The sequence below is a fragment of the Pseudoliparis swirei genome, chromosome 1 (genome assembly GCF_029220125.1).
Source record: "Pseudoliparis swirei isolate HS2019 ecotype Mariana Trench chromosome 1, NWPU_hadal_v1, whole genome shotgun sequence".
Taxonomy (NCBI): Eukaryota; Metazoa; Chordata; class Actinopteri; order Perciformes; family Liparidae; genus Pseudoliparis; species Pseudoliparis swirei.
Window position 1 is genome coordinate 12,046,452 of NC_079388.1, and position 16,696 is coordinate 12,063,147.

General features: G+C 44.4%; 2 protein-coding genes across 4 annotated transcripts in view; one reads left to right on the forward strand and one right to left on the reverse strand.

Moving 5' to 3' along the window:
• Positions 1–4,723, forward strand: part of LOC130197144 (cytoplasmic dynein 1 intermediate chain 1) — a 48,066-nt gene extending 43,343 nt beyond the window's left edge. For all 3 annotated transcript variants that reach the window (XM_056419681.1, XM_056419673.1, XM_056419665.1), the window contains one exon: positions 2,713–4,723. In XM_056419681.1, coding sequence (XP_056275656.1) covers positions 2,713–2,823 — 111 coding nt within the window. In that variant the 3' untranslated portion in view covers positions 2,824–4,723. The remainder of the gene's footprint in view (positions 1–2,712) is intronic.
• Positions 4,724–4,785: 62 nt separating this feature from the next.
• Positions 4,786–16,696, reverse strand: part of LOC130198093 (electrogenic aspartate/glutamate antiporter SLC25A13, mitochondrial) — a 44,507-nt gene continuing 32,596 nt past the window's right edge. The window contains 6 exon segments of the mRNA XM_056421169.1: positions 4,786–5,765; positions 6,790–6,880; positions 7,716–7,793; positions 7,796–7,852; positions 11,059–11,197; positions 14,878–15,018. Of these exon segments, the coding sequence (XP_056277144.1) occupies positions 5,522–5,765; positions 6,790–6,880; positions 7,716–7,793; positions 7,796–7,852; positions 11,059–11,197; positions 14,878–15,018 (750 nt within the window). The 3' untranslated portion in view covers positions 4,786–5,521.

Genomic DNA, 16,696 nt, shown 5'->3' on the forward strand with positions numbered 1-16,696 from the left:
CTTTCCCCCCGCAACTGAACAAATTCCGAGAGGAAATATTAGCAATGTGTATAATAAAAAATACAACAGACATATTAAATACCAGTCTTGAGGGAAGAGGACGAATTCAGGATAATATTTTTGATCCTTTCAAATCCTGCAATTCTCTCCATCCGTTCAATGACCAACTAAGTCTGACTTGTTTTCGCCCGTGCTCACTGTACCTTTTAGCTTTTTTTTTGTTCCGCGGTCATTATTTTCTCTTTGCTGACCCTTCCCCAGTATCGGCCCAAACCACAAAATTAAAAATGTAATTAACTCAGGAAATATGGCTTCCAGCCCAGCAGCTTGGCAACGTACCACTCAAGGTGAAACTGTAAGCAGAGGCTCTTCTGGTCTGTTGGTTTTGTCTGATGCTGCAGGGACCCAGTGACAAGCGTGACTGATAACTATACAAGGATTGCCAATCTTTGCAGATGGTCCTGTTGGCTTGTATAAGTGATGGAGGCATCCACATTATACTGAAGCAGTTTCATAACCAGGTGAAAACTCCTTGGTGTAACTTTGATATTTTGGCCGCCGGCTCTGGTTAAAAAGAACCTGCTCAGTACATCAATGCTGTGAGGGCTGTGATGCATGGAGATGGTGGTTCTTGCGGGTTTAGTTCTCAAGCAATCGAAGATGTAATTACACCCTAGGTGTCAAAAGCATGCGTAATCTACAATAACAAAAATCGTAAATGAAGTTGTCGAACAGCAGATTGAGATCACGGTGCCTGTGGTCTGGCTAACAGCAGGCAGGAGCTGAAACAGTAATACCTGCGTCACTCCTTATGCTAGCAAAATAAACTGACATGAAGAACTGCTGAAAATAATAAAGTTCTGTATGTAATTTCAACTGAATCATGATTTTACAAATGTATACTTCTATTTGCTGAGTCTTGTTGTGTTTCATGAATATTTGGTCCACTGACTTTGGCGACAGACATGTACTTTAGGAGTAGAAATAAGTGAATTTGTTTCACAGTAAGTCCTCCACATACACCACAACCATTCATTTTAGGTCTTTTAGCTCTGTATGTTTACCCAACTGTCAGAATTGCCATGAATGTATGCGTTTGATTTTTTTCTTCTTTTCTCTTTGGTGTCCTTGTAAAATGGCCTCCGCATGACTTATCACCACAAAGCGGCCAACCACCCGCCTGCGCATGTATGTTCTCTCATGTTTGGAGGGCTCTGGTTAGGATCCCCACGTGAGCTTGTGTTAGCCTATGCTAAATTTAGCATATTTTTGTTGTGTGGTAAGTTGGGAAGAGGCTCGGCTAAGCTGGTGGCCTCCATGCTGGGTAAATTGTAACGAAGGGACATCATAAAAGTGAGCAGGGTTGAAAGGTTTTATGATTCCAAAGAGCAGTGTGTATGTGATGGTGGTGATGGGAGAATCTAGTTTATTAAAAACAGCATGTGAACAAGGAGACGCCAGCATGGGACCAACAGCAACCCTTGAGATGGTTCAGAGAAAGCAAAATACCAAATACTATTCTATACTCTGTACTATTTAACTCAATACATTATAGATGTAGGTACTGTATCCGCAGGGATTAGGACTGTTAAGTCCTTTACTGGTATTGCTATGTAGAAACAAAAGTCTTTCAGATGGCTGTAATGACATTTATTCTTTTAAGTCAGATGACGGCTCGTAGCTCCGTGACATGAACACAAACATGTTTATAGACATGCTGCTTTTTTAAGCCTGACAGCACGAAATCCAAGGGCGTTTCTTTGACTCTTGAGCTTCATGGAGTCTGTTATAAATAACGCTGCTAACGCTAACTGCCCCATATCCATGGTGTTCTGGTGGAGCCCCCCGCTCTGTGGGGGGTTCAAAATGGCTGCTTCCCTCGCCCTGGTTCCTGTTTAATTACAGCCTGGACACGCAAAGCGGTTACCGGCAGCTTGGGTGGCAGCCGCAGCTTCTGTCCCCCTCATTCTGACTCCCACAGTGTAGGACTGCAGCTGAACACCTAAAGGACATTTAGTGTGACGTCCTGTCGCCCTCGGATCAGTGCAGCCAGCAGCAGATGGAAATATGTCAACAACTATCTGATGATCAAAACATTATTTTGATGATCCTCTGACTTTTCCTTTTGCACGGGGTTCTCAAAGTTCAGATAACCAACATGTGATTGAGACTTGCACAGGAAGTGGTAGGATCTGGTCCCATAGGAGCATTTAACATTAATATCCCTGAGCACTGAATCCACCTGAGACCAGATCAGGCAGATCACTTTGTTCCCCTGGGCTCTGCTGATGTAAGATGTGATCCGTGTTTCTCCTCAACCATGCAGCTTCAGATTAATAGCCCCTAACTTGACCTAACACCACGAGCATTGATGACTGACCGTAATTCTTGCAACACTAGTTTCCATGCAGCTACTTTGTCATTCTTAACCCGACAGACGAGATTGAAATTGTGAAATTGTGAAATTGAGTGAACACGCGCTGGCATTCAAATAAATAAGAGGGCTGCATCTGTTCACGTGTTTTCAAGTCTGTCTCAACTTATGTTTGTTATCCTCCCATCATTGTGCCCTGTGGCATCATTAATAAAAAACATCCGGAGAGAGAAATGTTCATCCATCATCAGAAAGGATTCTGGTGTTTCACAACAAGCCATGAGAGCAGCCGTGTGTACACTCCTCGCTTCATGCCATGTCTCCTGTGTTTCTTACAGCTGTCAGTGACTCACCTTGACGACTGGTCGCGCTTCGCTCGTACCCTGATGGAGATCCGTGCCAACCGAGCAGACGGCGAGGAGGAGGGGCTTATGGAGCTGGCTTCATAGAACCGGACTACAAACCAAAGAGGAGGGAATTCCAGACCAGAGGGGTGTACTATGAGGCGAAATTAAAAGGGTTCGCGAGGTATGTTGAGCCTAAAGTCAGAGCCTTGAATGTCATGACCGTGGCTCTATTTCAACCTGGCTAGATTGCCATGGTGATTTATGATGGCAACTTAATCTGCTATGGAGGAGAAAGTTTTGGATTCGAATCAGCAAGTCGAAAGCGCCGCCCTTTCACATTTCAACTCTTTCGGAAATGGTGTTCTCCCCATTCTTGCAAAGTCCCGTGGACCTCGGGCCCACAATGTGACGAGCTCCTCGTCGTTGGGAGAGAGTTTAGAGACGGATCAGATCCGCTGGCTTTTCCTGATGATATCATGCGTTAAAGATTCTCAGCTGCGGGAATACGTTACATATCCATATGCAAACTCTGTGAGCCGTATGTTAGTTTTGCCACCGAACAAGCTGCGCAAAGTACCCTCACGAGGAACCTACGAGACAATCCAAGCGAGAATACCGAATTCAACATAAACAGGCTGTTTCTCTCTGAACTCCTGAATATGTTCGCCGTGTTCTCTGGCGTTTTTGCCCACGCTGACTATAAAAGAAGCTCTTTATACAATCCCAGATTGCATACATTGACTGTTCATTATAACCATTATGAGGTCTACTTGCAGACCAGATGAAGTATAATTCCTCTCCAGGATTGCCAGTGGTCATAAGTGTAGTAGATTGCACACAGCCATCCCTGGAGCCTGGAGAGGACATGAGGGTGATTTTGAACAGAAGGTCCTTTCATGTCAGCCATTGTGAAGTCTGGTGGAGCCGCCCCCCCCCCCCCCCCCCCGGTCTTGCTCGTCCCATTTTCGTGCGCCCGTTTGCTTCAGGTAATAATTGCACGCAGCATATCACCCATACAGCCAAAAGAACTATAACGGCACAAAAAACCCAGAACATGCCACTGTGAATCATGTCGGTAATGCTGGTTCCTGATTCGCTGCTGCTCCGCTTTACGCTGCGATCCATTCTAACGACCCAGTTCCTCTCGCCTGAAGGAGGCGGCGCGCTATCGATCCATTTTGTGCTGAAGACTCAGAAGCACACAGAGCCTGATGAAGAAGACCCGGGATAACAAAGACAGCTGATAACCATCAGCATGATGCCCATTAGCTCTGGTTGGGGTTTTAGGTTTTGACGAGTGGCAAAGAGAGCCTGGTGTTGAAGTGACTTCCTAGTACACTTCCTAGTACACTTCCTAGTCCACTTCCTAGTACACCCATCTGGTGCGCTGTTATCGGTGGCACTGTAGCATGTGTGTCTCAATCGGTTTGTTTTAGTTTGTTCACCTTTATGTTCATGTTGCGTCTTGTCCAAACTAGGCCACCTTTTGGTTCGTATTCTCCTTCTCTCATGTTAATGCAAACTGCTGACGGTTGAACTCTTGACCTCTACTGATTGGTCCACTCTTATTTCCTTCTTCAGTGAATTACGGTGATTTGTCGCTTGCAACCCGCGAGCCCTTAAAGCCTCGCGGTGATATCTGTCCTGTGACTTTGCACTCGCGTGACGATGATGCAGGGTCCATAGACTAGTCATGTATAGTTTACATGTTCACGTTATGTTGTGCTTCTTCTCTCTGTCCTCTGCCTGCATGCGACACATTCCTGAGATCTAGCAGACACAGACACACGGAGTTACCGTGGTGACGTTTCCACGCGTGGGGCTTTGTGGCTGCTCTGTGTTTCAGGGTGGCAGCAAGTGTGGTGTTGGCACTTTGTCTTTTGTTCAGAAAGAGGACAACTGTATATTCTTTAATGAACAGATATTTATCCAGAGATTTATTGTGATGCAGAGTGCTGGCTGTGAAACCTGCTGTGTTTACTATTAAAGCATAGCTAATGAACTGGCGTCTCTCTGTTTCCTCTTGGAATGAAAATGAAAACTCCAGCATAGGTTACGTTGACTCATGTAAGTTTCTCTTTACTCTTAGTACACATGTTGCTGCCATACACACATAAAGCACGGTTATTACACGCCTTATGCACCTCCTTCGTTCTCTGTACCGTACACATGTATAGACTCAGTCGGTGCCAGCTGTCTCAGATATTTACACATCTGCATACATTTAGACCTAAAGCCAAACATCTTACAGTAAACAATGTGGACATAAGAATGTATCACTTTTACTTTACACTACTTTTTGGTCATATTCGAGCGGAAGCCTTTGATCAAATGAGCATCTTGTGACAAAGATATCTGTATAGATATGAACATATGGCTCTGGATTTCTCATATATACATAAGTGCCTCATTTCAGTTTAAAGTGCAGATCAATTCCTCTCTTTTTTACTGGCTATATGATCATGTGAGGATGATGTGCTTTTGGTTATAGAGCAACAAAATGAAGACACTGGAAAAAGCTGCAACCGTATGTCTGTATGTTTGAAAGATATATATTTTAAAAAGCCATCAGTTTAGTGTGTTTAAACTTCTGCTGCCTGTGTGCATATACTGAACCAGCTGCACTGTATGAAAAACCACATTATAATACGACTATACAATGTCCATGAATGGTGAAACAAACACGGCACGAGTCCTACAAAGTACCCGCGCTAATCAGCTCACTAATCCACATGGTTGCATGTAGACTAGATTCAAAGAAAACACATTATAAACAACTTTAAGCCAGTAACTTATAATACTACAATGACTTGGTAAAAACATACAAGCCCCATCTTTCACCCCCCCCCCCTTCTCTACCCGCATCGGAGAGGGCCTCTGCTGCTGCTGCCGACGCCACCGTGTAGCGTGGGAGATGGAGACCGAAGTTGCTCTCGATGCCAGTGAACGTGGCCACGGCCAACCTGAAGCCTCCGATGTGGTCGGGGTTGGGCGCCGGCAGGCTGATCCGAGACTTTGGGGTGGGCTCTGAGCCAGCCGGCTTTCTGTGGTGAGGAGGAGGAGGAGGGGGGGGAGGAGGAGGAGGAAAGAGAGAGAGAAGAGGAAGCCACAGGCACAGGGAGAGAGCGTTGCATAACAGAGTAAAAGGTGAGGAGTGCTAAGAGTTAAAGGGAAAACTGTTGCACAACATAAACACTGGAAGATGTTATTGTAATTGCAGTGGCAAACGTGAGCGTGCACAGCCAGGACTTTTATCATTATTAAATCATGAATTGAATCATATTCGACACCGTTCACCGCAGACATAAACATCTTAATTGACAATCAGAAGGGGAACAGCAGAACCAATCAAATCCCTCATTGATTTCACATTGTGCTTTGTGATTGGCTGCCAACACAAACGGCAAAGCGCAGATCAACTGGCCCCAAAAACCACACCACGTTTTCCTTGGATCTGCAGTTGATTTTGTTTCACTGCGAGTCTCCGGGAGCGAGAGCAACACGTCGAAGTCCCGAGCCAAGCAGTGACATCCATGCATGTGCAACACAGCTGTCCACAGAGAGAAGCACTTCTCATCTCACCACCTCTCTTCCCCACTCGACCTTTTTAACTTCAGAAAATGACTGAATTATTTCTCAGGGACCTATTTTGAGGAGGAAAAGGAGCTCGTGTCTATCCCAGAAGCGGGGGGGAAGCACATGTGAAGTCAAATGGCCGCTGCCGGTCGTGATCACTATGCGGCAAGAACTCTCGAGTTTGAGAATGTAGTCACATCAATGTAGTCACATTGAGCGAGAGCTTCAGTCTGAGCGCTCGAAAAACTATTTTGGGTCTTGTGGAATTTCTTTCTCTGTGGTAGAGGAGGGAGGACACGCAGCTACTGTATGTAGAGATTAACCCTATTGTTGTAGGAGCAGGTGGTCTCTGATCATCAGATACACGAGCTGTAATATTCTGTCAGAAATAGATGTGTGATTTCTATTGTTTCACTGGTAGATGAGGGAAAGTTTTGTAGGGACAGTAACAACTTCGAAAAACAGGCGTCTCAGTTTGTAACTGGGTCTTACTGTCCTCCGAAGTCGAGATAGAACCAGCGCTGCAGGAGTTCATAGGTCACCAAGGTCACTCCGAACTGAGGCGAGGATCTGCACACACGAGCTGCAGGAAAGGATAGATACGTGTTGATCTGAATTCAGGAAGTATTATATTCTTTGTAATACAAACCATGCTTTGAGGGCCATCTCGAGCAAACCGAAGTTCCGAAAAATTAACTTTTTCTGGCTTGATCCAGAGATTTTCTGTGACAAATTTGGTAACGATTGCTCAAAATGTGTACCAGTACCAGAGAAACATCAATTCAAAATGGCTGAAAATCGATCTTCCAAAAAAATATATGGATATATTTGATTGGACAAACAGAATCTATGAAAACTATTTTTGTTTCTGACACTTATGGTTCGAAAGTCACAAGTAAAATGTAAAGTTCATTGTTGAAGGGCCACCATGTACATGTATATGCTCGGGTCCCCGGCAGTAGATTGGATGGTTCTTGAGATATGCAAATATACCCAAAGACATTTATGGCTAGATTTTAATCTACACTAGCGTATAATCAAGGTTTTGGTCTCTGACGTCAATCTCTCTCCAAAAAAAGTAATTGCTATCTCTGTATATTTGTTATCAATCTGGCACAAATGTAATAATTATTGTAATTCAAACCAAAAAAAAGAAACACTTTTTATATCTATAAGGCCATGAAAAACATGTGTCCCATCCCACAAAGGATGACAAAACTGCTATTTATCAAACTAGATAAATAAATAAAAATGCTAATAAACATCACTGACACCATCACGTGAACTTCTGTGTGTTCTTTCAAGTGACATGTCTGTAAATGTCCACCCATCCTGCCTAGCAACCTGCATGCCACCTCTGACAGGTGAAAAGTACAATCACACTTTCATCATCGGATGTTGGCTGGAGCAAACTTTACCTCCGGCTCCTTTCCAGAAAGCCCGGGGTCCCTCTTCTCTGAGAATCTTCCAGAAACAGTCCACAAGGCCGCTGTAGGCGCCGCCACCTGTAGCCTGGTCTTGATCACGTCAGCTGGGGTCACAAGAGGCCGCTGGCCTGTGGAGAGGAAGAGCTATTTGGTCAAGTGAGGCTTTCCTTTCCTTTTGAAACAGATGTGTTTGATTCTAAACACAGCAGACATTTTACATCGGGCGCCACACACGTGAGACCATTTGTACAAAGCAGCCATCAGCGGCCCGATGAAATCCTGTAATATCATCGTCACGGCATCTGATGAAGTAGTTTCAGCGTTCTTCGTTCCCTCTTTTAAGACACGCCATCTCGGATCTTGACCATCTCGCAGTAAGTCTGCCGCATACATACACGATACACAAGTAGGGGCCGGTTTCTACCGCTTCACCATCAACCAATCTATACCACCAGCTAGGCAATTATTTAATCTCCACCTTTTATCTTCCTTTCCTCCCTCTCTTACTTGTCCTCCAGCCGTTTGAACGGCGCCAGACAATAGATGGTAATGAGAGCAATGCACACTGTGACCCGTGTGACTGGCTGACTGGAGGGAGTGACTGCAAAGCCCCCACTCCAGCCACTCCAGCCATGAATGGGCTCAATCATTGATGGCTCAGTCATTACCATCAACTGCCCTCTTGACGATTTATTCTGACTTCTTGGTTTTTGTAACGGCCAAACGAGCTATTCAGCGAGCCTAATCAACTCAGCAATAGGTAGCAGACTGGCACCCGGTGGAGACTGACCACCTGCACTGAGCTGAGGAGAGAGGAGAGAGGAAAGAGGAGAGGAGCTTTTCTTTGTTGCTTTTTGTCGATTTTGGAGGATGTGGTGGAAATAAGTTAATGGAGTCAACAAAAGTTTAGGAATAAGGATCTGGTGCTGAGTTCTAGACAACTTGAACATTCCCGACCTCCAAGGAAAAGTGCAATCCCGCCCTCGGAGTCCGTTCCTACTTGTAAACTCAGGTCAAATCCATCTACCCTTTAATAAAACGTGGAATGATGTCCCCGTCTGCAATGTTTTTACTCCTTTGTTTTATTCATATTTGCAAAAAAGGCTGTACCCTTGTGACATCAATTGTGTGTATACTTGTCAAAGAAACATCAGCTTCTCACGTGCACCTGGAAAGCTTTCAGGTCGGAAGTTGGAAAGTCCAACCTCAGACTTTCACGAGAAAACAGGATTATTTCTCGTATCTTTTATGTTTGAGCTGACCCTCAAAAAGCAATACTTTTTTAAAAAAGCAGATTTAAATGAGCAAAATAATCACGTAATTATGACTTTAACACAGATATGAAACAGAGAAAAGCAGAAAAACCACGATTTGACAAGACAGAAGACATTTGGGCTTTAAACAATTAAACGATTATCCAAAGAGTTGCAGATACATTTTCTGTTAATCGTGTAATTAATGAATTGTCTGATTTCTTTTCAACTTTACATGCCTGAGAGTGAACCACATAGATACTTCCTATACCCCACAATGAGGACAACATTTCAGACACAAAGAATTAGTGCGAACTCGAGATGGCCACCACGCTGTGCACGTCACAAACCGGAGAAATGCCGAGCTGAATAATGCAGCGCCAACGGAGCGTGTAATCTAATTTCCTCTGCTGACTGTAAGACACTAATTGCCAGAATGCTGCAACCGCTGATAAATACATGTGAAAGAGGGAGGATAAATGTGTCGAAGTAACGAAAAAAAGAACGAAATCACGAGGCTCGTTTCAGCTCGGAGTCTGCAGCCCGAGGCTGCCAGCCTTGTGGTGAGAAGCCAGAGTAAAAACACAGAAGGGAGGCTGGATTTATGATTTTTCCGTGTTGTGCCGTGCCTCTGCGTCAAAAAGAAAGTGCTGCTGACACATCTCCGAAGATTCAAAACAAATATTAAGCCTTTCATGCAAATGCTCTAAAGCCTTTTAACTCATCTGGCCAGTGCCGGTCTGTTATTAGTGTTTACTTTGGGGATAAATCCAACCGTCAGACTCGGCTCTGGATCATATGTTCATGCAGAGGATAAAGTTGTGAAGTCATCCGTGCACGTTGGTCTTCTTGGCCTCGCTGCCGACTGTCGTGACCAACCGAAAGCCAGCCCTCTGTGCATTCTTGCAGGGTGAACACGCATACAGCATGCTTGCTGTGCATGCATGTGCGTCCAATATCTTAGGTCTGGAAAGCTTCCCAGTCGGCGTGGTTGGCAGGCAACTCGGCCGCTTCCCCGCTGCAGAGCTCCAAACCCCCCCGTCCCCCAATCATCGAGCTGCGTCTTAATTAGCAGCTACCGCCACGGAGCCTGCGGTCAGAGGCCTCGCTTCCCTCTGAGAGCTGTGCCACCGCCACTGCAGGCCGGTGGAGGCGAGATGAGAGAGAGAGAGAGGGAGAGAGAGACCCGCTCTCACACGCGGTTCAGACCTGGAGCCGACCGGAGAGTTTCAGAACCGTCCGTGCTCGATGTATATTGCCTCAGGGACCGAAGCTTTTTGACATTTTCACGAGGCACCCCGCTGTTTTTCAAATTACGGTGCACTCTTAAAGACTAAACGTTTACATTTTTACCATATGATGGTTGATTTCTGCACCTGGCAGCAGGAGATCCATTCATGCGGACAGTAATGTCCAGAGCTGCATACGGTCATTCAGACATGACTCGATTACAGGATTTGAGATTTGAGAGAGCTCTTCTGTTGGTGGTCGAGATGATCCTAATGCAATTAAAGCTTTAAAGCGTCTATCATGTATTATATCTGTCGTATGTGAAAGAGGTGATGAACACACAAAGAATGATCTTTATAATGTTTAAGGCCTACTTGCCCTTAGCACAATTAAATGTAAAAACTCAAATACATATTCTAACCAAGACTTTGGTTCGCCAGGTTTCTAAAGACATTTAGCACACTTAAAGATACAATTAATTCCTTTGAATGTACAAAGATGTTTGGTATGGTAAACCAAATAAATGGTGTTTATTGGCTACATTTGGTCTCAACAGTGCCAGATGCAGTACACTACCAATTCAGATTAGTTTGACTATTTATAAAGAAAACATTAAAATGTTCTTGCCTTCATTTCTTGCTCCTCTTGTGTATGTTCAGTACTTTTAGAGAAGCTCTTCTGCACACATCGGGGCCTTTTATTTGTAGGCAAGGATCCCGAGGGTACTATTCTTGCTAAATCTTTTTTTTAAAATATTATCTGGGATCTTAAAACTAACCTTTGCCTCAAAACTTGATACTAATTCTCTATGTTTTTTTTCCCGCTGAAGTATAAAGGCTGCAGTATTTTACCTGCCAGCGCTCCAGCAAACAGCATCTTGGCCGGTCCGATGGTTCCGTCCGCCTCACTGAGGTGAGCCTTGAGGTGGGCGTAGCAGGGAAAGTAGATGGCTGAGAAGGGAATGTCCCTCAGGAAACGGGCCTTGGAACCCTGAGAAAGAGCCAGAAGCTTTCGGTTATATTGTCGGGTTTAGAGTCAAACTCTCGAAAAAGGGAAAACAAAAACAAGCATAAACAGAGAGAAGAGCATAGAAAGAGTGATGGAGCTCAGGGGGATTCGAACCCTAACTTCTGCCTCGGGTCTTTCAAGATGAGTGGGGTTTTATTCTATCCACAATATGTAAATGTATGTTCCCAACCCAAATATTCAAGCATAAACTGATGTTACCACCAAATAAACTCCTGGAGCTCTTGCAGCAGAGTGAAATATGGACCACAACATGCCGAACAGATCATGTCTGTCCATATGCAAACGATCCGTGTCCTCAGCAGCAGGTGAGGGAGCCCAAAAGCAAAGCTGACAGAAAAAAGGACAGAGTGGCGAAAGACAGAGTGGCTGACGAAGATCTGCCACTGTACACAACACAATGTCATCAGGCCTATTGAGTTCCCCGCTGTACTTAAAGCCTGTTGGCTCGCTGCCACCTTCTTGATACGGCAACTACAGTCAACAGAAGACATTTAAAGAGCCGGGCAGGGTCTCCCTGTTTTGGACAGGCTTCATTTAACTCCCATGGGATAATCCTTTGGTCCCTACACAGACTCACACACACACGCATGCACAAACAGAGAGCTGGCAGATACCTGGGCTATCTCTTTCCCTCTCTTTCCTTTGGCACTTGCTTGCCGTCCTGTCGGCTGGCTGAGGGCCGAGCGGCCGCTGAAAGCTGGGAGATCGTATCGAGGCAGGACAGACGAGCAGCGTCACAGGGGCCGGGACTAAAAGCCTCGATATCAGAGTCACGCCGTTGGATTGGGTAATGCACCGGCAGAACACACACTCAGAGAGAGATTTTGTGTGTTCACTCTTTTTACGCCAAGTTTTCATTTCAATAATATCACACTATTAAAATATTTTAAATACAATAGGTCCATGAACGTGAAGCGTCTGGTTCGGCATGTGGACACTGACAACTTTCCCCCAGTGATGAATGGTGGCGCTCGTGTGTTAGCCACCCTACGAGCCTGTCGCTCCACCAGCAGAGGGTGAGCGTCAGGATAATTACCCTGACAAAGGCAGCTCTGTGCCTGGGTGCAGCCCCTCCGGAGCCAGCCCGTCTGGGGTTTGCAGGCTGGAGCTCGTCTCCTCCCCGCCTCCCTTCTCCTCCACCATCACCACCACAACCTCCACCACTACCGCCAACACCGCTACTGCTTTCTCAATGCACTTTGTCTCCTCTATGGATGGACCAGGAGATGATCACGATAAAGTATGTGCACAAGCATGCACAGCTTTACACACACTGTTATGGGTTGTGCAGCATTGAGCAGACAAATGAATGGAATGGAGACAGTAGCTATGTGGACACACACACACACACACATTCTACATAGTCGTAAATTACAAGGCGTGAGTGCATAACGACACCGACACAGGAACAAGAGGCAGGTAGACGGAGACAAGAGGAGGCTCCACACGATGTTACAGCCTTATTTAATAGACCCACAAGATTGACATGGAAGTTGTGTGAGCTGACAGAGAGAAAACCACACAGACAAACTCTGGGACCTGGGAGAAATCACTCACCACGAGTTTGTCATTTTATAGGGCTGTCCGAATGTCTCGATAATTGTTATACTCCACATAGTGGACTCAAGCTATCCCACAGTGCATGTTGGAAGGTAGAGCACGACCGATTGTAACCAGCACAATATACCATGAAGGAAGAATGCAGTGAAAATAATATGTTGAATAACACACACAATCAAAAAGAGCTTTGTATTTATTAATATGGGAAGAACGGTCAGTATTAAATCATGTATTTATTACAGAATAGCATGTTGGTAGCATGGACGGTCACCGTTGATCGGACACATCTCATTTGCACCATGACGTGATCAATGGCTCAGAGAAGGGTCGTGTGTGAAATTGTGTTCCCACGATGGGCTCAATATAATCTATGATCTATAATCGTTTTATAACTCGACAGAGATAAGGGAATGATTTTGGACACAGCTTCAGAGTGATAACACCCAGTGGAGTAAATCATCAGCAGACTTTCTAAATGAAAGTCCGGTCTCCTGCAGACTAGATCTTCAACAGTTTTCGACTTTGGATTTGAGAACACAAGTTTCATCATCTTACTTGCAAATTAAAACAACCACAGGTATGAGATTGACATTTTCACCCTTGATTGTGTTTACAGTCGAAGCCGAACGTCCCCCGCCGAGCTCCATTGGGACTTATTTATGTAATTTAATTAGACATGCTCTGTTTTACCCTGCGGCCTAATATCCTCGCGTAGCCAGTTAAGCTGCTAATGTTGGTTGTAGCCACAGTTTATTCATTGATCCGATAGCGCTGAAGTCTGAACACGATGCGGCTATCCACCTGGTTAGAAGAGACTGATGCTAGAAGATTATACTTTAAATAATCATTATAAAATACAGAAAACACTCTTTAGAATGCACCAACACACCAATGGGTTGTATAGTTGTCCCTTATGTCACTCTATTCTTTCATACTTGCTTTACAATGTGTTGGGTGCATAATATCTCACAACTCTAATATGGTCAAACAGTGCGCTGCAATTTTTAGCCCTGTGCCATGGAAAAAATACCAATTATGGTAATTAAGGTTAAATACAGCTTTTAGCATAATTTGTGTCTTTTCTTGTTCTTGAACAGAAGACCACAGGGAAATGTTGATTTAAATGATGGCTGATGTGGGGTAAAATAATGTATAGTTAATAGAAAATCACATATTATTTAGTCATAACAGTAATAGGAAATAATGGATTGCTGTGAATATGTGAGGCTGATGAAAATACAATATAATCTGAATACTGGATGTCTAATTAGGGCTTCAGGAAAAAAAAGAGGTTTTTTTTCATGCATTGTTCAATTTTAGATTGTGGTCTATTTAGCTTTCTTACAGAACAAAGGAAAGAACACATCCACAATACACATATAGGTGTTTATTTCACTACACTTTGGCTATTTGCATCTGTAGATTTATACTAAATTCACCAAAAGTTACCTTTGGATGATGCCTCATTTGCATGTTGTAAACGCAACATTTCAGAAAACTTGTCTTGTAAAAAACAATTGTCTTGATGTAAGTGATCAACTGATGAACTTGATATCTATTAGGTGATTCTTACACTATTCACCTGTCGTGTCACTTCAGGAGCAGTAACATACACCAAACCTTTATTATCTTTATTCTGAAGAATTTTCAGAGGGGGTTTGAGCCTTAATATCTCTTAACCAAACAGTTCATCTACATCAAAAGAAATAGATATACTACTGAAACCATAGTTTATTGTATTTCATATACAAAATGCCATATATATATATATATATATATTCTGTATTGTATAAACACTGCAGTTGCATGACATTTGCATCAGGGACTTGCGGTCCTCACATCATGACACATCATATATTTGTATATTTGGTTCGTGGCCTCAGCGACCTCACCGCACGTAACTGATTTGCATGCAAAAAGTCTGTCTTCTCTTATAAGATGCAAGCAGATTACAACACATCTAAACAGTCCTCAGGCATTTAAATACTGTGGAAAAGGGGTGAAAAGGGCACTGGAAGAAGAATTTGTGTCTCAGACATGTGGACTATACATGCACCTCTGACCCCAACAATGTTTCTCACCTTGTAAAGTCCAAAGAAACCGAGGCCCCTGATGACGGACAGGGCGCTGACCCTCGGCCCCGTGGTGATCTCTCCTGCCACCTGCAGACGGATCTTCACAATCTCCAGAGAGTTGGTGAAGATCACCTGGGAGCCACCGGCCTGGAGGAACAGAAGGACGACGAGAACTCAAAACAATAAACTTCAAGAAGAGAAACATGGATTGGATACTTAGAACAAAATTAAAACTGACTTAAATATACTAATAAGTTAATCATTCTTCACTTCAACATACATGGTGTCTTAAATATGAGATTATGAGTGCATTGTTCAAAGCCACTGAAGACAAAGAGTTCATTTCAACATAACACACAGATTCAATACAACTTGATTGCAATACAATCGCTTGCTTGAACTGGAAGTGATGCAACCGAACAATAGCGCCACCTCAGCAGCCAGCTGCAAAACAAACATGTAGAGAGGAGGAGAGTACCGGGAAACCCAGCTGATGCAGGGTCGTCTGTCAGCTGTTTGTCTTCATCACAAAAACCCTGCGGGGACACGAACTTCTCTCCTCTCCGACTTCTCCCTTCACACTGTCCTCCAAACCTGTACTTGTGAGGGCAACAGTCCCGCGGCGAGTTCAGACCGGTTCCTTCGCCTTTCAGGTCGTCGGGGCTTTTAAGTAGAAGAGGTAACTGCTGTGGCAGAGTTGCGGCGAGACAAATGGTTAACTGTGTCTAGTCAGGGGGACATGACGGCACCTTGAGAGTGCGTCTTGATACGGAGAAGTGTTTACACCGTTTGAAGATTTATATTGGGGCGTCACTGGGAATGTTCTGACTTCTGTTGTTTCGCTCCCTCCCGAAGCCTTTTCCAGTATTGCCCCTTCTCCTTTTACTCGCTTTGACCTCCTCTCAAACGATCTCTCTCATCTTCTCTAATCGTGCCGACGGTTGCCAGTGGTTACTGTAGCTGCACGCAAAAGGGCGGCACATCGCAATTAGATAGCAATCGGTTGCCATGGTGCCATTTCTGTCCTAAAAAGGCCTGGTCTGTTTGTTGTTGTTTTCTCCTTCTCTCCCCCTCCTTCAGTCGCTTCATTATGAATGATGGATTGTGCTCGTCACCTCCTTCCTTACGGGAAGGCATCAAGCTCCTTTTATTTTGCCTCAATTTCCCTTAGATTTAAGTGTTACCATATATTGCCGACGAGAAAAGAGGGGAGACAGAGATCATAATAGTCTCATTGAAGGTGTGTGCAGCCGCTATTTAAATATCCGACAGCATAGAAGGCTTCGGCTTCCCTTCCAGAGAGGCTGTGCATAGCAGGAGGGCTGCTGCTCTAAAGCTGCTACATCTCACAGCTAACTCTTCATGACTTGTTTTATGGAAATAACCAAGTTGATTACATGCTGGCTAATCGCGCGTGCATCAAGAGGCTATTGGCTCCGGCCCCTAGCAGTGATGGCTGCTTCAATTGGATACTAATGAAACTGAAGATGAAGAAGATAGAGATGTTGTTTACTCAAGGAGAGTAAACAACAACATTGTTCAGAAAGATGAGCTGACGATTAGGCCCGACCACGTGAGCGAATAGGAGTGACGGTGCAGAGCGTTTGTGCTCTTCCTCGTCACGTTCCCAGTGAGCCGCGGAAAACCACTTTGGAGGGAGACGAATAGAAACAAGAGGATCAGACCAATAAACAGAAAGAGCTAATGAGAGAGAGAAAGATGGACAGACAGAAACAAGAGAGAGGAGTAGTCAAAACAAGAGAAGAGAGAAGGAAGGTCGAGGTTGAGGCAGAGAGGTTGAGGGTTGTGATTATGGAGTGACAGC